General features: G+C 33.2%; 2 protein-coding genes across 2 annotated transcripts; one reads left to right on the top strand and one right to left on the bottom strand.

Moving 5' to 3' along the window:
• Window positions 1-1,362: 1,362 nt before the first annotated feature.
• On the bottom strand, window positions 1,363-4,279 carry LOC133292333 (protein THYLAKOID FORMATION1, chloroplastic-like). The gene is made up of 5 exons (XM_061490741.1): window positions 3,937-4,279; window positions 3,423-3,690; window positions 2,709-2,925; window positions 2,303-2,418; window positions 1,363-1,885 (listed from the first exon to the last, which is right to left on the bottom strand). The coding sequence occupies exons 1-5, from the start codon at window positions 4,133-4,135 to the stop codon at window positions 1,801-1,803; spliced, it is 885 nt and encodes a 294-aa protein (XP_061346725.1). The 5' UTR covers window positions 4,136-4,279; the 3' UTR covers window positions 1,363-1,800.
• Window positions 4,280-22,931: 18,652 nt separating this feature from the next.
• Window positions 22,932-23,252, top strand: LOC133292373 (uncharacterized). Its single transcript, XM_061490780.1, has one exon. It carries the CDS (start codon window positions 22,971-22,973, stop codon window positions 23,238-23,240), a length of 270 nt encoding a protein of 89 aa, XP_061346764.1. The 5' UTR covers window positions 22,932-22,970; the 3' UTR covers window positions 23,241-23,252.

Genomic DNA, 23,252 nt, shown 5'->3' with positions numbered 1-23,252 from the left:
TATGTCATTTTAAATAACATAAGTTATGTCATTTTAAGAGAGATAGACACAAAGAATTAGGGGTGTTCGCGGTCTGGATTGGATCAGTTTTGGAAGCAAAATTCATCCGATCTAATCCTTTCAGTTTGATCATGTATCATCCATTCGGTTTAATTTTTTTTTTCAAATCCGATCTGATCCAATCCAATTTTTTTCGGTTTGGATTGGATCGATTTTCGGTTTTTTGAAAATCCTAAAATTTGTTTCATGATTATTGTACAAATAACATCTTTTGTATATATTGATTTTGTAATTTTTATTTTTTTTATTTAAAATACAAAAGCATTAGGAAACGGTAATATAGTTTTTTTTTTACAATGAGATATGAAGCTCTTCATAGATGAAATTTTGTTAATGAGATGTGATTAAGTTTTTTCTTGGGTTTAGTTGATAAGTTAATGGGTCTTGGGCTTAAAAATTTGTGGGTTATAATTGGAAAAAGACCCAAGTAAGTAGAATAAAATTAATATATTGGATCGGTTTGGATTGGATCGGTTTTAATCAACCCATCCAAAATCTGATCCAATCCAATTAAAATTTGCGGGTTTTTTTCGGTTTTCGGTTTTTCGGTTTTCGATTTATTCGGTTATCGGTTTTTCGGTTCGGTCTCCGCGGTTTGAATCGGTTTGGATTGGTTGATAAACACCTTTACAAAGAATAGAAATCATACGAGAGAAATTAGGTGATTTTTTTTAATTTAAATTTTAAATAAAAAAATATTTTTTTGTGTCTATATCTCTCTTAACATAACATAACTTTATGTCATTTAAAATGAAAAATACTTCTCCCATATATATATATATATATATATATATATATATATATATATATGTAGGATCCTTTGACACCAGTATCAAATTTGAAATTTGACACATCATCTTATAGCCGTTAGATCGAAAAAGATCAATGGTATCACATGCTTACAAATCAGAGTCATTGATCTTTTTTGATCTAACGGCTCTCAGGTACACCTGTGTCAAAAGATCCTACCTTATATATATATATATATATATATATATATATATATATATATATATATATATAGGGGCAGATTATATTTACAAACTTTTTTGTTTACAAACTACACTATGTTTCTCCGGGAGAACACTAGTTACACTATATTCTTCCGAGAGAAGACAGTGTAATTTGTAATAATTTGTTAAAAAAGTTTGTAAACGGATCCTTTCTTATATATATATATATATATATATATGGGCTTATCGTTTCTCAAGTTGCTTGAGATAATCTTATCTTCGGTTACTAAATCATAACCGTACAAAGAGGATCAATAGTGATAAAAAAAGAGAGAGAAAAAGAGAATCATAACCATTCAAAGTTGAATCAATTGATATAAGGAAATAAATAAATAAAACGACATAGTAGTTTTGAGATAGCCAGAGATAAACTTATCTCAAGCTGATTGAGAAATATTTTTCCCACTATATATATAAACACATGCAAACACTGAAATATGAAAAATTCAGGGATAGCCAGAATATATGCCTTCGGGCTAGTGTTTGAGAACTACAAAATACATTTGTGACTGCGAGGAGAAAAATAATACTTGTAATCGTGTTGGACGGATGAATTAATTGTGGGTCTTTTAGTGAAACAAGAATTAAGGTGGATCACCGTGACAGAAGATTACAATTTACACTCAGTACAGAGTGCAAAATCAAGCTGATAGAAAGTGCCAGGCTCAAGAAAAAGCATGTCAAGGATACGAAATCTTCACTAGGAGGTCGTTTCAGAGGACCAAAACTACAGACCAGACAATTCTAAACATTTTGTAATGGCCTCATTAGCCTTTTGTGGTTCAGCCCTTTCTTCTCTTTTCTTCTTCTCCCTGAAGCAAAATATCATTTCAATGAATCAAAATCTTTCTGAGGAAAACAAGCAAGTTATAACTATAACTGTAAATCTGTCACATCTATTAGACTTTGACTCTTGAAAAAAAATATTCAGACTAAGGGTATCAAATTCAGGAGGCTGAGAATTTTATTGACCAGATGGAATATCAGATTTTGCCTACGATCTCTTCTATATGAAAAGAAAATTCATAATAGAATGTTGAAGGTTCAATTTAGGGGCTTAAACAAATTAATATTTAATAGATTTGCAACTTCACTTCAAACTGATGGCTATGCATGGAAAAAAAATTCTAAAGTTTTTACATTCAACAATTATATCACATATGAAAAGCCATGAGAGCAAAGAGGATGAGAAAAAAAACTGAATGGCATTGAAAGGTTTGATGTTTTACCTTGCAACATATTCCTTTAGCAGCTCTTTTGCTTGAACCAACTTGGAAAGCAGATTACGATACACATCCAAATCTCGATCAACACTTCTTTTGTCAATGTTCAAAGCCGCACAAAGCTGTGGGGTTGACACCAAACATTAATTGATAATTAATCCTACAAGCATTTAATTAAACGTATGAAATAGATACTTTTACAATCTTGATATTGAGAGCCTTCATTGGAGGAAGACAGATCACTTCAAAATATGTTGGAATTTCTTGATTTGTAGTTTGCTAGAACTTGTGTAAATGAGAACTAGACTTGGTAGGTTCAACTTTAAATTGCAAAAGCAAAATACTATAATAAGATGATTATTTGAGTTAAATTCAAATCATAAGCCATGATGCCTTAAATGAATTGGGTAACCTTTTCCAAAATTGTTGGTTCAGTTGCTTTTGCCAACTCAAGAAGACGAAAGAGGCCTACTGCAAAGAAACGACTATAACTGAATTCTCCCTTTCCTCTTGCTCTTTCTGCAATATCCTTTAAAATCCCTTCAACTTCTCCTTCTTTGGATGAAAACTCAACCAGGGAAGTTGAGTTTTGAGCCCGAGCCCACTCTTCCAACTTTTGTGCATCTTTTCTGTAGAGGGTAATATAAAACATCATTTGATGTAAGATTAAATAAACCCTCAGATGCAAGTTATACAAATCCTCTGGAAAACAAAAAATGACATATATAATGCTGCTTTCATTTCTGCTAAAAATATTTCCTTTAGGTACATTTTCTTGAGATGCAACCAAGTACTATACTTGCCTTATGAAAAATAGTTCAATGTACTATATTTTAGTATGCAGATTAAAGTTCATAGTTTTTAGTTTTCAATCTGCAACAATCATCAAGGACATTAATAATACTATGATGGTAGCTTAGTTCAATTGCAATAGAATTGTTCAGAAAACTCCATCAGGATTAATAATATGATTCTCAAGCACACCACTAGATTCTGGTGAACATAGTCTCCAGTGGATTACAGCCATTATTATTCAATCATCGAGTCATATGTTTAGAGCAGGAATCACAAAAAAATAAATAAATAAAGAACAATAAAGGAAAGCTAAATTACTCAATCTTGTAACCTGTATTCTGCTGGATCTTCCTTCAATGCCTGAATGTACGCTTGGAAGATGGCATCTCGGTCCTCATCACTAGGATACCCTTCCATGAGTTGATCATATACAGTGACAAAACCAAGAGCAAATACAGGGTCATAACGATATGATCTCTTGTATCTCATTAAATGTTGCTGGACAATGAGCTCCTGCAGCACAGTGTTGTAGATACTAGGAATTGGTCGCTTATATGTCTTAAGGAAATTTAACTTTGTCTCAGAAACAGTGGGAACATCTGCAGATCAAGTACATAGAAACCCATGACCAACTATTGATAATAATAAGGTTTATTTTCTACTTTTACTTATTCTTCCCTTTTAGGCACTATGTGTTAGAACTTAGAAGGATGAAAGAACCTAATGTGGAACTGTTCACACCATAGCATACATAAGGTAACCAAAGCAAAAGCATGTTCAAAAACTTTAAAGAAATCATTCCCCTATTCTCACATTTGATATGAAAACCAAACAAAGGCACGAACCTGTCACAGAAGACATGCATTGAATAACCATCTTAGATGTTGAATTGGAAGCTCGAACACCCACATAATGGTATGAGAAATGGGTCCGAAAACCAAAGAGCTGGGAACTAGAAGCAAGGAAACGAGTTGAGGACAGAGTTACTTTTCTTTCTGAACATTGAGTCACTGCTGAGAAAGACAGAGAAGTGAGAGCAGCCATCGGTGGAAATGGAAATGCAAATGCAACACAAGAGAGAGTGTAGAGGCAATTGGAATCAGAAAGTGTCCTTCATGGGAGGACAAAATTCAGAGGTCAGAGAAGACCTGCATTGCTTTCAAACTTTGTGTTGGAAACAAGGCACAAGAAAAGAAATAAAAAGCTTATCCACATTGTGAAGTCTCAAACAGAAACTGAAACCTTTTCTTTGTCAACTTTCGAAGGAGCCGCTGATGTAATGACACGTTGAAATTTGGCAGTGACACTGGTTTTCTAAACTAAATTATAAAAATAATAACTATAATTTTCTCTGAAATTTGTACCCGCTGTCATACCAAATGACCAATTTCCGAGGTTGAATTTTCAAATCAGAACATGAATTCTTTTGTAACAGTAAGGCTATAAATTTTAGGAAAAAATAATGCAAATAAGTTATTTGTATTTATTTTTAAAATGATGTTATTTTGGTATTGAAATTTTAAAAATTATAAATATAAAGACTATTATAATCCTGAAATAAATTAAAATTAGAAAAATATCATAATTTTCATCTTACTACATATAATTATCTGTAATAACTGTAAAAAAAAAATCCTAAATTTTATGTAAACTTTGAGATTTGCTGAATTTATATTAAAAATATGGAAAAATAATTTTTCCTTTTAAAGTATGTAATTTATGTCTTTTTAATAATTTTTAATTATATATTAAGGGTAATACATAGTTATAAGAGATAGGATCCGTTTATAAATTTTTTTTTTTGCAAATTACACTAAGTACGACCGGTCGTACACTACATGATTAAAGTAGGACCGGTCGTACTTAGTGTAGTTTGTAAACAGAAAAGTTTGTAAATATAACATGCCCCTAGTTATAATATTAAAATTATATTTTAATATTATAAATATGTATTATTTTTAATACATAATTATAAATTACTAAAAACACATAGGATAAACTTTTAACCCTAAAAATACTTATGTAGTTATGTACAGAAGATGTTGTCACAATATTTTTGCAACTTGTTAGAGGAAGCTAGCTTGCCTCTCTCTTGTGGTATTTGATATTTCTCTCTCTAACTTGTGGTTGAAAGTTGAAAGTTGAAACTTGAAAGGGAGCTGAAAGCAGATTGATTTTGGACCAGTCACATTCACATATGGCATATCTTTGTTGTATTATATATTGGGTTTAATAAGAGTTATGTTGTAGGAAAAGTGATTGTGTTATGTTATAGAGATTCGTTTTGCGTGCCAGAATTTTTTTTTTTTTTTGGTTTCAAAAATTGTGGGTCCCACGAAATGTTGTGTGTGTAGGAAAGTTGTTGTGGTCATGTTAAATGATAGATACAAAACCCTTATATATTAAGTTGAAAAATGAAAAAGAGGTTTGAGAAATTCCATATGCGACTCGGTCCATTTGGCGGTTTCAGTGAGAAATTCCTTATTACTGCCAGAACACCAAATATGCTTTTCAATCTTTTATTATTTGACCAAGATTTTGATATGGATTTTACTTAGCGAAATGTGTTTATCATGATATAATTTGTCTCATGCAATACACATAAAAGTGAATGAGACTCATTTTTTTTCTTTTTCTCTTTCCTTCTTAGTGGATTCCACCTATTTTTGTGTGTGTTGCATGAGACAAATTGTCTCATAGAACATGAGAAAAATCAAATCCTTTTACTTTTCCAGTAAGTAATATTTATCCGATACATTTATATTAAATTAAGTGAATTTTATTAATTTTTTTCTCTTCTTTTTATAATAAAATTCACTTACTTTTACGTGAACGTGGCATTTTTTTGAGCAAAAATATTTTTCCCTTTTGTTATTTGCATAATAGTTTTCTTCTCAGTCAAGTGAGCCTTGTCAATGAATTGAAAAAAACAAGCATTTATCTATTTAGCAAGCGCAAGGTACCGTGGAATTCAAAGGAACATGTTAGTCTACTTTTAATTTGTTAACTACCAACATTACGATAATAGTCTCACTTTGAAAGGAAAATCTCAAGTGGACGATTGTTGCTTTCCTCACAAGGTAAACCTTGGGTTTTATAATAGTTATGTGGTAGGAATAATGATTATGTAATATTATAAAGATTCGTTTTGCGTGTCGTAATTTCTTTTTTTTCTTTTTTCTTCAAAAAGTGTGGGCCCCACAAAATATTGTGTGTGTATAAAAGTTTGTTGTGTCACGTTAAATAACAAATGTAAACCCTGTAAACCTTGTCTTAAGACCATAAAATAAAATTTATAAGTGGAATGAGAATGACCCTGCTTGGTTACACAGGCGCAACCTTGTTGATCTTGAGGGGCCGTGGTCCTTTAATTTAATTTAATTTTTTTCATTTTTTAAAAGAATATTTATAATTTGACCGCAATCAAAAAGTTTTAGAGTCATTACGTCAATAACAGTAATGTTGATGCTGTGGTAGGTTCAAAAAAGCAGAAGAATCGCATAGAACTGTGATGTACTTGAGTCGCTTTGTATGTGTAACTTGATAAAGTTATTTACTGAGGGCGTAAAGAACTGGAATTGAGCTACCTCCCCAAAATTGTAGACTTTTTTCTAATATGACTTTACAAAATTTTCACTCTTATCAATATATCTCTGTCCATAAAACAGAATTCCAGAAGCTATGAATTATGAGAGAACGCTATTATATGGTGAGGTTCATTATTGGTCTAGCGTACTCTACATAATATTCTACATCCCCTTATGCTCTGTCTCTGAATAAAGCATACACACTAGCACTTGGCTAGCAATTACTGATAAACTTATATAGTACATGCCTTATATGGTTATTTCAGGCTATTCCACGACACAAAATACATATACATAGAAAAATTTTATTTGGGACCCCAACAAATGAGATGCATAAGCTTTTCAGCCCTCTCTGCTTCCTTCAAAATGCACTTCCTATCTGCTCCAACCATCTTTACCTTCTCTTTATCACCAGAAAAACGCTGAACACGAAGGAACTTGTCACTGTTCCCACTTTTCATCCCAGGCATGAAGCCCTTTGATGCCTGATCTTTCATGACTTGAAATCTAATATTGGGCTTCTGCCACTCTCTTGGGATGAGCTCTCAATATTGAAGAGTTTATATAGATAGATATATATAGATAGATAGATAGATATATTCTAAGCCTTTCTTTTTGTGTATGAAAATATAATTCTAGTTGAACGAAAGGCCACTCCAATTCATCAAGACTATGACGTTGGAATAAAAACGGTGGCTTTTCTAGTTTAAGTAAACATTCATGTATTAACAAACAAAGCTAATGACCTATCTCGAAACTTTACACTTTATATATAAAATGTTGTTGTAAAAGGACGTGTTTGAATTTAGTAATTCACAGTTTAGACGATTAGGATGGATAATTAATTAAGTAAAGATGATGATCATTGCGACTGCCATATTTGAATTTATATGCATATACTGATACATATCAAGTGTGAAAGTGCTATTCAACGTTCACTATGCAATAAAATACAAACATCAACTAAATATACTGTATTGAACAAATGACCCTTATATTCGTTACCTTTATTCATAAATTTATTTTAATTCCTACACTGCTTGTTTTAATTCTGGTGCAGGAATCTCAATATGTATGTAGGGGTGTTGGCGGTCTGGATTGGATCGGTTTTGGAAGAAAAAATGTTAGGAGAAGATCACCTTTGATCTTATCCTTTAGCAACTAAGTCCTAGTTTTTAGCAAGAATAGTTTGTTATTATTCCATGTATAGTTTGTTGAACAGTATACTTTATTCTAGTTGATCCTCCTTGATTCTGTATAACCGACTTGTGTATATATTGGCTATCAGCCATTTCATTAAATATAACAACATATTCAAATCCTCTTAGTTTTCTATATGGTATCAGAGCGAAGGTATCGATCCACTTTCCCAATGGCTGATTCTGATTCAGATTCTTCCGCTGTCAATATCAATGCTAATGACAAGCGTCCCAACCCATTCAATTTTTCTGCATCACAAACAGCAGCTGCAACACCTATAGTGTCCAACCAAAACTCGATTCCCAACCTGAGTCCTGAGCTTCTACAGCAAATTGCCAACATGGTTGTTTCCTCCACTACACCGTCTGCTAACACTACATCCCTTTCTGGTAATCACACTCTGCCTTCTACCTGGTTGGTGGATAGTGGCGCTTCTCAACACATGACAGGGAACCTCCATTTAATCTCCAATGTTACATCTATTCCACCCACTACAATAGGTTTACCTGATGGTGATCAATTTGTTTCCAATCACAGTGGCAGTCTCAAGTTGACATCTCATATTTCTTTTCAGAATGTGTTATATGTTCCCAAATTACAATGCAACCTCATATCAGTTGCTCAATTACTTGCTGATACAAATTGCATCATTTCTTTTACTCACAATGGCTGTGAATTGCAGGACCCCATAACGAGGATCAAGACTGGACTGGGTAGATTGCAAGCTGGTGTTTATGTGCATGACTCATCCAACAACAAATCCATCTCTACTGCATGTGCGGCTCACACTCAACAGAATGCAGATGTTTGGCACCGTCGATTGGGTCACCCTTCATTTCAGTTTTTAAGCTTTCTTCCTTTTGTTACAGTGAATAAAAATAGGGGTCATTCTCCTTCAGTTTGTGACATTTGCCTACGCGCACAACAAACTCGTACTGTATTCCCTATTAGCATTAATAAAACTACTGCATGCTTTGATCTTATTCACTGCGATATCTGGGGTCCATATCAAACTACCTCTCTAACCGGTGCAAGATATTTTTTAACAATTGTGGATGATTATAGCAGAAACGTCTGGGTTTATTTAATGACCACCAAGTCTGAAACGTTCCAATACTTAACTCGATTTCTTCTCATGGTACGTAATCAGTTTAATACCATGGTCAAAATAATACGCTCCGACAATGGATCAGAATTTTGTGCTCATAATCTCCGCAAGGTTTATTCCGATATGGGAATTATACATCAAACATCATGTGTAGACACACCACAGCAGAATGGTCGTGTTGAACGGAAACATAGACATATTTTGAATGTTGCAAGAGCATTACGCTTTCAAGCTAGTCTTCCTATCAAGTTTTGGGGTGAATGTGTTCTAACTGCCGTACATTTAATCAATAGAACCCCCACTCCTCTTCTCCAAGGAAAAACACCATATGAATGTCTTTTCAACCGCACACCCAGCTATGATCATATTCGCATATTCGGATGTCTTTGCCATGCTCATCCACGTCCCAAACCGTTGGACAAGTTTGCAGCTCGATCAACTCGGTGTCTGTTCCTGGGATATCCTTTTGGCAAAAAGGGTTGGAGGCTTTATAACCTTGAAACACATACTGTTTTTGTATCCAAAGACGTGGTATTTGAAGAGAACACCTTTCCTTTTGCCCCAACCACAGTCATTCCTACCACTGATATTCCTCACGACCCAAACCCCCATAACCCCATATCACCCGAACCAACCCTTGCTCCACAAAGCCCATCCTTTGATTCCCAAGTTGTTACCAACCCTGTCCCTTTAATTGAAGACACTCTCCCTGTTGAACAGGCTCAGCCCGAATCTGCCCCTACTGTCTCCAATGAGCTTTCTATCCGACAAGAACAGCCCCCAGAAGTCACACATCCATCTGCACCTTTGGGACGTGGTCACCGTTCTCGCCGTCCTCCATCATATCTCCAAGATTTCGAATGCTCCAAAGTCATCGCACATAATCCACTAGCTTCTTCTACTTCTTCCAGTCCTTCCTCAGGTATGGCTTATCCTATTGCTAACTTTGTTTCTTGTTCTAGATTCTCTCCCAAACATCAACAATTCCTTGCTGCCATTTCTTCTGGTGTTGAACCAAAAACATTCAAGGATGCTGTAACTGATGAAAGGTGGCGTGTAGCAATGCGAAAAGAAATAGATGCCCTTGAACAAAATCACACGTGGGAACTCACTTCTTTGCCACCAGGAAAACGTGCCATTCCATGCAAGTGGGTATACCGCATTAAGTACAACTCAAATGGTACAGTGGAGAGATTCAAAGCACGGTTGGTCATTGCCGGTAACAATCAAATAGCTAGAGAAGAATACTTCGATACATATGCTCTTGTAGCCAAAATGGTGAGTGTCCGAACACTTCTTGCGGTAGCTGCTGCCAAATCATGGCACCTATACCAGTTGGATGTTACTAATGCCTTTCTACACGGAGACCTTACCGAAGAAGTTTACATGCGCGTTCCACAAGGTTTCAATCATCACAAACCACATCAAGTATGTCGCTTACGTAAATCTCTCTACAGTTTGCGGCAGTCCCCTCGCAATTGGTTTGCTAAGTTGCGGTCTTCCATTGAATCATATGGCTTCATCCAATCCAAGGCAGATTACACCCTATTCACCTTACACAAAGATGGCCACTTTGTTGCTCTTCTCATCTACGTTGATGACATTATTCTAACGGGCGACAATGATGCCTTATGCACCGATGTCAAGGTCTTTCTCCAGTCATGCTTTCACATCAAGGATTTGGGGATTCTTAAATATTTTCTTGGCATCGAAATAGCTCACGGTCCATCAGGTCTTTTTCTGAGCCAACGAAAGTACGCTCTCGACATATTGGAAGACGCTGGTCTCCTTGCGTGCAAACCATGTGCCTTCCCTCTCGAAACAAATCATAAGCTTGCAGTTACAGAAAGTCCTCCATTCTCGGATCCCGCACGTTACAGAAGACTCATAGGACGTTTGGTTTACTTGACAATTACTAGACCTGAGTTAAGTTACTCCGTCCATGTTCTTTCCCAGTTCATGCAAAATCCTACTATTGCTCAATATGATGCTGTCATCCGCGTTTTAAGGTACATCAAAACTGATCCTGGCCAAGGTTTACTCCTTCGATCCGACAATGATCTCCTTCTTCGTGGATATTCTGATTCGGATTGGGCTAGCTGTCCACTCACCTGTCGATCAGTTACTGGTTATTTTATCATGTTGGGTACTTCTCCTATCTCTTGGAAAACAAAGAAGCAACCCACAGTGTCTCGCTCCTCCGCTGAAGCTGAGTATCGTTCAATGGCAGCAGCTACAGCTGAGTTGTTATGGATCAAATCGTTTCTGGACTCGCTTGATGTTCCACATTCACACCCTATGCAGTTGCATTGTGATAACCAATCTGCCATGCAAATAGCTGCTAATCCAGTTTTCCACGAACGTACCAAACATATAGAGATTGATTGTCATTTTGTACGCGATCATGTTCTCAGCAATACAATCACTACTACCTACGTTCGTACAGATCAGCAACTCGCAGACATATTTACCAAACCGCTTGGCATGAAGCAATTCAGTTTTCTTCGCAGCAAGTTGGGCATTTCGTCATTTCATGCTCCAACTTGAGGGGGCGTGTTAGGAGAAGATCACCTTTGATCTTATCCTTTAGCAACTAAGTCCTAGTTTTTAGCAAGAATAGTTTGTTATTATTCCATGTATAGTTTGTTGAACAGTATACTTTATTCTAGTTGATCCTCCTTGATTCTGTATAACCGACTTGTGTATTATATTGGCTATCAGCCATTTCATTAAATATAACAACATATTCAAATCCTCTTAGTTTTCTATAAAAAATCATCTTATCCAATCCCTTCGGTTTAATTATGTCATCGTCCATTTGGTTTGGATTTTTTTTCAAATCTGATCCAATCTGATCCAATTTTATTCGATTTGGATTGGATCGATTTTCAGTTTTTTGAAAAGCCTAATTTGTATGATGATTATTGTGCAAATAACATATGTTTTGTATGTATCGGCTTTGTAAAGTTTGTATGATAATTATTGTGCAATCTAGAAGCATTGTACAACAAAAAGTTGAATTACTATCTTTTATCTCCAACAAAAAATTTATAATATGGTTGCCTGAGATACGAAGTAACCCAAATGCTTATCCTATAGAGGAGTTATTGTACAACAATATCCCATGTAATAAAAATAAATTATGTATCTTAACAAAAAAAAAAGCATAACATAGATCAAGCACAACCCACTTTTTCCAACATGATGGGTTAATAGGTTTTGAATTTAGAATTTTGTTATATGATTTTTGAGCTATGATTGGGGAAAGGTTCAAATAAGTAGATGTTAAGGTTGGAGAATCATGGAATCGGTTTGGATTGGATCGGTTTTCACCAATCCATCCAAAAACCGATCCAATTCAATTAAATTTTACCGTTTTTTTTCGATTTTTGATTTTTCGATTTTCGGTTAATTCGATTTTCAGTTTTTCAGTTCGGTCATCGCGGTTTGAATATGTTTGGATCGGTTCATGAACACCTCTATATATATATGTGTGAGTTTTATTCAGAAATCAATTATGTGTGTGAAAAATATTACATGAAAATAAGAATATTTTTTGTTCAATCAACCATACAACAATCTCTACTTTTTTAAGAAAAAAAAAACAAAGATTTATTTCTTTTGTTCTATCTGACAAATTTGTTCTACTCTCCATCGAATTAAAGACAACTTTAGATTCAAGTCATCAAATAATGGTAGCTCAGTTGGCACGTGAAGTTAAATAGATGAGAATGAGAGTATGTATTTGATCATTCCCAGTATTATTTTTGGAAGAAATTTAAAATCTTAATCATATATTCGTCTCAAATAAAATCACCTGCTGTGAAGAATATCTATGCTTTATAAATAAATAAATAAATAAAAAAACTTCCGATACAAGTGTACGTGGGCGACGCCAAATTCATAGCATTTCTTCCAATAATTTTTCCTCAATTCTTAAACTAACACGGAACTTAGGATATATATGCCCCAATGTCATCATCATTTATGTGGAAAATAAACAATGGTATCACTCCTAAACTATGGGTATATAAAATTAGTAATAATATGGTCTTATTGGCAAAACCACGTGCTGCCCAGAAGCCTAGGCAGTAGGCAGCAATAATTAAAATCCAAACTCGACTACCTTCAGTGTCAGCTATATGAAGACAAAAGTGAGTTTATAAAGACAAGAGATATGGCTCCACCATGAATGACAAAAAAAAACCTCTGGCTATCCACATATCCCAAACCACTTGTAATAGTCATCGTATATCTGGTTTTCCCCTTCTATATATAAGTATCTCATTACTCAGCCCATGCTTCTAGTCATATATATATGTAGTACCTTCAACTTTTGATATATTACACAAAACATTGAAAGATAAGCAGGGCAGTTCTAGATTCAAACATCACTAACATGTGTGCACCTCGTGGAGCTTTGGTTGTTGCAACCACTGTGGGAGTAGTGGAAGCCTTGAAGGATCAAGGGTATTGCAGATGGAACATAATGAGGCTAATAGTTCAACATGCCAAGAACCAAGTAAGGTCAGCAACTCAAGCCACAAAGCTATCTTCTCCTCCTTCTTCAGCAATTTCAAAAAATCTGAGAGATGAGAAGAGAAGGAAAGCAGAAGAGTCTCTGAGAACGGTCATGTACTTGAGCATCTGGGGTCCCAATTCATGAGATATCACTGTAAATTGTAATGAAAATAAAAACTCACCAGCTTTGGTCAAGAAAATTTTCTGTGCATGCTTTAATTTTTTTGGAGAGTGTTATACTTATTACGATTTTAGAGTTATTATTCTTCGTAAATGATTGTATGAATTTGAAATTAACGGTTAAAAAAAAAAAGAAAAAATTAGAAATTAGTTGTCATTGATTTTAAATTAATCTAACAATAATCATACAGATAGAAAAAGTCATGGGGATAATCGTTTGTCACGTAACAGACACAAAAACACTGTGGGCCCCATTGTATAGTAAAAAAGCAAAAAAAGTTGAAGTGGGTCCCATGCTATATTGAGTGTGTAGAAAAGTGAAAATTTTTCATGTAACATAACACTTGTATTTCCCAAAGTCATAAGTCCAAAATAATTGTTAGAGTACAATAAGGCTCTTACCCAATAGTTTAAATGTTTGGGTTGAATTGATTTTTGTATAGTATCAGAGTCTCGATATCACAAGTTCAATTCTCGTCGCCCTCTTTTTTTTTGTGAAATTTCTTAGTACAGGTAGGTTAGGCCTGATACATCATTTACCTTTTAAGCCCAATGAACTCTCTTGTAAGAAGACATGTTAGAGTATAATATATAAATCATTAAAGAAATCCTCACCCAACAACTTAAACTTTTGTGTTGAATTATTCTTTACAATAGTGATTAATATGATCGCCGTCAATTTTATTTCCTCTAACTTTTCCATATTTGAATGAGAATCTAAAGTTTTTCCTGTTAGAGAGTACAATTTATGATGTGTTATCTTATTTATATAAGGTGATACTTTTCTTATGTTGCATAGAAAAAATATTATCTCCTACCCAAACAATAAATACGAGACAGAAAAAATTGGAGATAAAAAAAAAATTGTGAGACTCATTTAAAAAATAGGAGTGTAGGAGTCTTTATATATCTAAGTGCATGTTTGGATCTTTTTTTTTTTTTTTAAGCAAGAAGTTACTTTAAGCAGAAGCTAGGCTAAACAAATTTTGAGAAAAACTTTTATAATGAGAAATTCTTTTTATACTGAAAAGAAAAAGCCTAAAGCTAAAAGCTCCTAAGAGGAGTGTTTTTTTAAGCTTTTATCTACTTTTCTTGTGCAATTTTTTTTAAATAAAAAGCTATAGAGATAAAGAGAAAGAGATTTTTTGAAATATGTGTTTTTAAGTAATTTTTAAGCTAAAAATTTTAAGTAGTCACCAAACAATTTTTAGCTTCTTCTTTTTTAGCTTTAACTTATAAATAGCTTCTATAGCTTAAAAAAGAGAGTATCCAAACAGGCTAGTGCCTTTTGGATTCTCTTTTTTAAGTTAGAAGCTATTTATAAGCAGAAGTTAGGTCAAACAAGTTTTGAGAAAAGCTCTTATGGCATGTTTGGTGCACAGTATAGAATAAGCCATAATAGTATAAAACCTGATCATATAAGCCTGATTGTGTTAGACTTGATAATTTTAATACTATCCAGCGTTTGGCATGATATTATACATGATAGTATCATCTAGTGATTGGTATTTCACTGTATAATACTAGATAGGATAAAAATAAACATTTTTAACAAAAATAACATTGAATAAAAATTTATATAATTCTTCTAAATATATCATATGAGATTACTTTTTATAAAATCTATTGATAAGTGTGTCCAAAAAATATTAATTTTTTTAAAAATAAATTTTTTCAATATTTTAAAAATTAATTTTTATTTTAATATATTAGTATTGAAATAACATATTAATTCTTGAGAATTGCATTAGTCAAGAATTTTAATTCATCAATCCCTTATCAAATTTAATCTCACCCTTTTAGGCCTGATTAAGTTATACATCATTTAGATGTATTAAGGGGTTCTGCTGTATAAACTTATACTATATGATGGTACCAAACAACCAAAAATGTTATTATGTATAGTATAAGCTTATATTATTATGTCTTATACATCACACCAAATAGGCCCTTATTAAAAGCTCTTTCTTTATAATGAAGAAAAAAGCTAAAAATCAAAAGCTTCTCCTAAGAACTTTTTTTTAAGCTCTTATCAGTGGTTTTTGAATTGTGTGCTTTTTTTGAAATGAATAACTACAAAAATAAAGAGAGAGTGTTTTCTTAAAATATATGCTTTTAAATAACTTTTAAGCTAAAAATTATATGTAATTATCAAATAACTTTAACTTTTTTTTAAACTTTAGGTTATAAGTAACTTATAGCTTAAAAAAAAAATACAAACAAGCTTTAAAAAAGTCCAGGATACCGGGAATATTGGAATAGAAAGTATCATCAGCCGCTAGAAGCTCTCATTTTCCTTTATATGGAAGGGAAATGTAACTCTTTGGAGAAAAAAAAAACGCACTCTCCTGCACACTTATCGAAAAATATGTATGTCCCTCTCTCTTTTTTTAACTGTGAGCCTCACACGAACTGTAGATAAAAATTTTCTCGTGTAACGAAATAAAAAGTAAGCGGAAATCTATTTCTTATGTTATCGTAAAAAAAATCCTTTTCTGTCATCAATCATAACTATATAGTTTAGAGAGTATATGATTATAATAATAAAATTATTTTTTTGTCTCTCTTAAAAGTTGTCGGCTGATGTAAAGAGAGAAAAAAAATTACATATCATAATTATGTACTCCCCAAAATATATAGTTATAATCGATGACAGAAATAGATTTGTTTTGCAGTAACATGAAAAAAAAATGGGACTCATATATAACATATGAGATATATATATCTCATGCTGTAACAGAGATAAGACAGTGAGATTTACTATTTTTAATAGAAAAAAGAAGAAAAAAGACAAACTAGTGGACCTCATTATTTTATCTTTGTTTCATAAGATAATTATTTCGTGCAACAAGAAATAATTATTTCCCATAACATATAGTTTGGGAGATATAAGTATAATGTTGTAGAAAATAATTTGTGTCATATCATCCCTTTATAACTATGTACTCGTAAAATATATAATTATAATATTAAAATTATTTTTTCACTCTCCTCAAATATTTTTTATGAACTTGTCGAGTGATGTGAAGATAGAAAAAAATATAATTTTAATTGTATTCATAAGAATACAATTTATAAAGGAGTGAAATAACACAACTACATCTGATGGACCGTATTGTTTATGGAAGTGGGATGCAGAATTAAATTTAAAAAGAATATATTTCCTTTTACGGTTCAATTATCATCCTTTTTTAACCAACTTTTCTTAGCGTGAGGGAGTTAAGCTTTTATCAAGTCTGTAAAGATTAATTTTTTATTTATCCAATGAAAAATACTATGAGAAATAAAATAAAAAATTATCATACTTGTCTACGTCTCATGTTGTAAGAAACAAAATGGAGAAGAGGCAGATTTATTTAGCACAACTAAGAAATGTTCAAGTCATTCAAAAATATATGCCTCATCCTTCTGATTAATTTTTTTAAAGACTCGCAATTTCTCATGTTGTATGAGAAATTCAAGTTTTTCTATAGAGAGAGAAAGGGATGGGGCTCATCTTAAAGAAAAAAATAAAAAATAAAAAAGTGATTGACACAAACATCGAAGTAAGAGTGATAGGAGATGAGACTTCTCATGCAACATAAAAAGTCTTTTTTCCTTTTTTTTTTTTTAAGTGATAAAGGTAGAAAAAAAGTATAAAGCCGCTTTGAAGTTTAATTAAGAGAATGAAGTAAAGATGTTAACCTTTCAACAACAACAAAAACGATGGTTAACCACTTTTGATTTTAAAGGAGATATGATCGATATGACTATGTACGTAAAAAAGAAATCTGGGAGAGTTTTTGGCCAATGAATATGGAATTAATGTTTATCATAGGAGATAATTTTATCTTCTGCATATATATATAAAGTGTGTGGGGTTCATGTTTTCCCAAGATTCATATCAATTGCTATTATAACATTTTACCATGCTAATTGCAAAGTATGAGACTTAAATCTCACATCAAAAACATAAGGATTGAGATGAGGTTCTCATAAGGTTTATATCAAATTTATTATCATATCTTAAATTCTATTTTTACATAATGAAAAGTTATAATTCTTTCATTTAGTAAAAATTCTGTTATTGTTACTTGTGGTTTTTTTCTTATTTATTGATGATTTTTTACGTTAAATATTATATAATTTTTTTTTATTTACTCTACTTTAGAGGTGTAAAACTATTTCCGTAACTTTGACACCCAACAATTTTTAATTATGCTTTTTTTTTATATCTCTAGATCACTTAAAATCACGTTAACTCAAGTATCTAATACAATTTTCTCAAACTTGCATTATTAGTAGTCCCCGCGATAGGAAATGAAACTTACTCGAATTATTGAAAAAGTTATTTATACAATTTTTTCCCATTTGTAAAAGTACTGAATAATGACGTACGATTCCAGAGTAATTAATGATTCTATCAAGTTAATTAATTAATGACGATTCCAGAGTAATTTCTCATAAATTATTTATCTTCCAATTGAATTCTCGACGTCTTATCCGCATCTTATGCACACATATTAACATAGATAACATTAAGGGAAATCATGTTCTCATGTCACATGAGAATAAAAATTTTTTTTACACAGATTCATTTTTGTGCCAATTAATTTTTCTTTTCTTTTATAATATAAAATGTGAGACCCACATTTAATTTCTCTCTACTTTTTTTATCTCATGCAATCCTACGAGAAAATATGAACCCTAACATTAATCAATACATGATAAGATCCAAGTACTGAATTTCGGCTGCACCAAATTACATCTTCATCTGTTGGCTATCTACGTGTTGCCTTTTAACCCTTGAAGTGGTTTGAGCTCCCACCGTCTCAAACCCTGGTTCCGTGCTCAACGCCTCAACGATTCTCTTTAGTCTTACCTATAAACAACAAGCGTAGTTGGAGGATGGAGCACTAAAAAACGTATCATTTTTTGTCGCTTTAGTGAGCAGTGAGCATTGGCAAGAACAAGTTGTGTGGTCCTATAACAAGTGAAGTCCTAGACAACAACAATTGACTAGGGGTGAAACTGGGCCGGGCCAGCCTACAGCTCGGCTTACATCAGGTTAGATCTGACCTAGTATATTTTGTATAATAAGCCGGGTTCGGGCCTTAAAAAAGTCTGTTTAATAAAAAAGTCGGGCCTATAAGTCTACAGCCTATATTGTACTATTTATTTTAAATAAAATAAAATAAAATAGAGTAAATATGCCTTGAAGAAAAAAAATATATATAAATTTAACCAATTGCAATTATTTATAACTTAATCATATTCGATTATATTTTAATAAAAATTTTACTTTATTTCTTATATAAGAGGAACCAACATCTCAACATGTTAGATTGTGTATATGAATATATTAAAAGATTTTTGGCAGAGGTTATACTTACTACAAGCATCATGATGTGTTTGTTGGATTTGTATAGTTATTTTAATTTACATAATATGGATTTGTTTGTTGGATCTGATGAAATATATGTTATTTAATTTGAGCATTTTGCTTTTGAAAATAACTTAAATGCATATTGTATTAGTTTTGTTATGATTTATGATTCTATTTGGACGTTGAAATTATGATTTTTAGTGTAGCAACAGAATTGGAGTACTTTGTAAAGTTGATTCATAGTTCTGATTGGAAATTAAAAATTAACAGGCTAACGGGCCAAGACAGGCCATTTGTTTTTTTCATAAACAGATTAAACCAGGCTAACAGTTAGACTCATACTAGACTTGGGCCGGGCCAAATTGAAATTTTTTGACATAAGCTTGAGCTTTTCGGGACAAAACTCGTCCCAGCCTAGTCCACTTTTTCCCCTACAATTGACAGACGTTTACATACCTGATTCGTCTCAGTTATGGTGGGATGGAACAGTTACACACACTCAAAACAAAAATAAAAATAAAAAAGGAAGAAAGGATGGAGATACAAATTTGAACTTGTTCACCTAACGTAGGTTATATATAGTTATATTTTTTGCAATACTCTCCTCGCCGTTACAAAGCAATATAAAGAGATGTAAAAACTCTAAATAACAGTAATTATTAATGGATTCAAATTCCAACAACTAAAAGAGAGAAAAAAAGATTTCGAGACTCATAATAATATCAGGGCTCTTACTGCAGGGGCGCTATCTTGCACTTTTGTTGATTTTTTTGACATACCACGTCATCTGATATATCAGTCATATCCAACAAGTTATAGGATGAAAAATAAAAAACAAAAACAATACGAGTCAAATTGAACCGATCTGTTTACTTCCCTATTCACAGTCCTTAACGTAGATTCCGTTTAGATAATACTGAATTTCTTAAGAGCGTGTATTTTTAGAATACACCCTGTTTTCAGCTCTTAAATGGATGAAGAAAGTTGGAAGAGTTATCATTTTGTCACACTTGGCAAAAAAAATTACCTGACTGTCACGCTAACAGTAAATTAGGATCAAAAGTCCTTTTTGCGGTAGGGTTTGTCTCCTCATATATATGTCGTTTTAGCAATTTCAGGGCGCGCGAGGTAGCCTTCAATCTGTGGCTTCGTGCTATGCCGCGCGTGTTCACTATGGATCGGAGATAAAATTTTTCGATTCCCATATACGGTGCCAATGTTTGGTCCTAGAGAACCGTATTACTATATCGTATGGTATGCGCTCAGAGATACCCTAGAGATAAGTATCTAGATTGACTTATAGTCAATACTCCAATAACTGCGCACAAGCAATAGGCTTATAGCTAAGACGTGAATGTGTGCACAGTGTTGGCAGTAATAGTAAATAGGTCAGAAGTGTGTACCTCAAGTCTTTAGCCTCTTATTTATAAGGATTACCTTCGTAGGTTTGAGCCTTTGAAATCTCTCAGTTGATATGAAATTTGCCTTGATTGATGGGAATATGGATCTATCCCTTGATCCTCTCTAGATTATACAGTTGAGATATCCCTATACAACTTTCTAGTAATAGGATTGTTAGGATATGGATCTAGTCGATAACACTTATAATATCCATTAATTTTGTAAAGAAACATAAGGTATCACAAATATTTATATTAAATTCACTAAAATAGTAATCAGGCCTTTTGACCCCAGTAATGTCTTTTTTAATAAGTTTGTCCGGAATAATTTTTGTATTAATAGTATTACCATTATAATGCAAAACGACGCGATATATGTGCAATCGAGTTAAGACACGACATGATCGGTAACGCGTCCCTTACATTTTCAAACATCTACTGTGTGAGAATGAAAGTTCCATTTAATGTTTAATGGATGCGGTACACACAGAGACACTTCACTTGCAATTTTCAGACCCCCGCTGCGTTAGAATGAGTGTTGTATTGAATGAGTAAGGACGCGGTACACAGACAGCCGCATTTCTCAGTGTCGGTTGCGGTCCTGGTGGAAACGTGTCTAAGCAAACCTGATCTATTGGATTGTCACTTATAAAACTGAGTAGTCACTTATACTTTCATTTTCCAGGTGGCTCTGATTTCATATTACAAGTAAGTATTAAATTAAATTTTAATTATTTAATTTGATCAAGCTTTAGGGTAGCCCAAAATTATTTATAGAATTTATGGAGATCGTAAATTAGTGGACTTATTTTTCATTGATGATATTTTAAAGTTTTTTAATGTTACTATTTTTTTGTTGTTAAAACCTTAGGTTAGTTAATTTAAATTTTAGTAATACTTAATTTATATTTATTAAATGGTATAAGGTCAAATATTTTAGTAATACAAAAATTTTAAATAATACTTACTTGGGATATAAGGTCAAATACACTAACTAAATGGTAGTAGCTTAGTTGGCGTAAAAAAATTAAGCAGGAAGTGAGCTAAGCAATGAACCAATCGAAATATTTTCAAAAAAAAATAAATCACAAGTGAGTGAGTGTGGATTTTTAGCTTCTGACAAAGTGGAAAAAATATTAGGACCAATGAAATCACAAATGAGTGGAGTTTTAGATTCTGATTCAATGAAAAAAAATAGCGGGACCACTCTCACACGGACAAAATAGCCACAAAAATTTCACTCTCACTAGCCCAAAATGTTTCTTAAGCAAACACGTTTACACTCACTGGAAAAATAAATTAGCTCTCGGACACAAAGGAATGGGACATTCTTAAGCTGATGGAGGAGAGTCGTAAGTAGGTGCTATAAGGCTTCCAAGACGCGGCACGCACACAACCGCTTTCCAAACGTGATGGTCAACAGACCGCGTCCCGTGCAGACGCGATCCAAAGGCGACAATCCATAAACCGCGTCTTTACTCATTCAGTGCAACACTCATTCTAACGCAGTGGGTGTCTGAAAATTGCAAGTGACTTGTCTCTGTGTGTACCGCGTCCATTACACATTAAATGCAAATCTCATTCTCAGAGAATCGATGTTTGAAAATGTAAGGGACGCGTTACCGATCATGTCGTGTCTTAGCTCGATTGCACATATATCGCGTCGTTTTACATTATAATGATAATACTATTGACACAAAAATTATTTCGGACAAACTTATTAAAAAAGACATTACTGGGGTCAAAAGCCCTAGTAATCATGTTGGAACTAAAAACGCAAAAGTAACCTTTTAACCCTTTTTTAAATCTCTGCAATGCTTGTTAGAGTGTCGGAGTATCAAAAAGTGTCCGACATAATACGTCGAGTTTTTTGAAGTATTGGTGCATCATAAATTCCAATTACTTTTCTGATAAAAAAAGTTAATAACTTTAGTTATACAGAATGGTTATATTTCCAAATTCAAAATTTACAAATTTTTACAAATTATATTGTGTACTATGAGTAGTATATATTACTTAAGCATGTACTACTAATAGTACATAGTGTAGTTTGTAAAAGTTTGTAAGCTCTGAGGTTGTAAATATAACTTACCGTTGTTGTCAAAAAAAAAATATATATATATATAACTTACCGTTAGTTATATATCATTTTCTTATATAATAATGTACAAATATTAAACTCCTAAAAAAATATGGTAAGCGGATTTTAGGACGAGGAACCAATTATCTGCGACACTGACAGCGACTGACAAGTGGTCCAAACACGAGTGAATGTGCCGCATTCCTTCTTCTTTTTTAATTTTCAAAACCGCGTTACACAGCCTCTGGTTTCTCCCAAACCAAGTTTGTTGCCGGTTGTATTTACCCACTCGACTCTAGCACCTGGTATCTTTAACCTTCCCTATAAATAAGAGCTACCATTCTTCCTTTTTCTCCAGCAAACAACAACAACACTTCTTGAAAGCATTCAGTGTTCCCAACTTAACAACGCTACATCTTAACTTATTAGTTATACAAGATGAGTGGTGCAACAAGCAAAGCTTGGATAGTGGCTGCCAGTGTTGGAGCTGTGGAGGCTTTGAAGGACCAGCTGGGTGTGTGCAGGTGGAACTATGTTTTAAGGACTGCCCAGCAACACCTGAAAGCCAATGTTAGATCCTTGTCTCAAGCAAAAAATCTCTCTTCTTCTTCTTCTCTTGCTGCTACTAAATTAAAGGATGAGAAGGCCAAACAAGCAGAGGAGTCCTTAAGGACGGTCATGTACTTAAGCTGCTGGGGTCCCAACTAAACTGAAGAGGAA

The sequence above is a fragment of the Gastrolobium bilobum genome, unplaced genomic scaffold, assembly GCF_033153095.1.
Source record: "Gastrolobium bilobum isolate Gb01-03AN ecotype WA unplaced genomic scaffold, APGP_CSIRO_Gbil_v1 utg2134, whole genome shotgun sequence".
NCBI classification, from domain to species: Eukaryota; Viridiplantae; Streptophyta; class Magnoliopsida; order Fabales; family Fabaceae; genus Gastrolobium; species Gastrolobium bilobum.
This window is presented reverse-complemented; position numbering and strand designations above follow the sequence as displayed.

What these genes read in the sequence shown, in the direction of transcription:
- LOC133292333 (XM_061490741.1), bottom strand. Translation starts at nt 4,135, where the DNA reads ATGGCTGCTCTCACTTCTCTGTCTTTCTCAGCAGTGACTCAATGTTCA. An exon ending in ATGCATGTCTTCTGTGACAG is followed by an intron (nt 3,691 to 3,936) that starts GTTCGTGCCTTT and finishes CTTGATCTGCAG; the next exon opens with ATGTTCCCACTGTTTCTGAG. An exon ending in CTAAAGGAATATGTTGCAAG is followed by an intron (nt 1,886 to 2,302) that starts GTAAAACATCAA and finishes ATTTTGCTTCAG; the next exon opens with GGAGAAGAAGAAAAGAGAAG.
- LOC133292373 (XM_061490780.1), top strand. Translation starts at nt 22,971, where the DNA reads ATGAGTGGTGCAACAAGCAAAGCTTGGATAGTGGCTGCCAGTGTTGGA.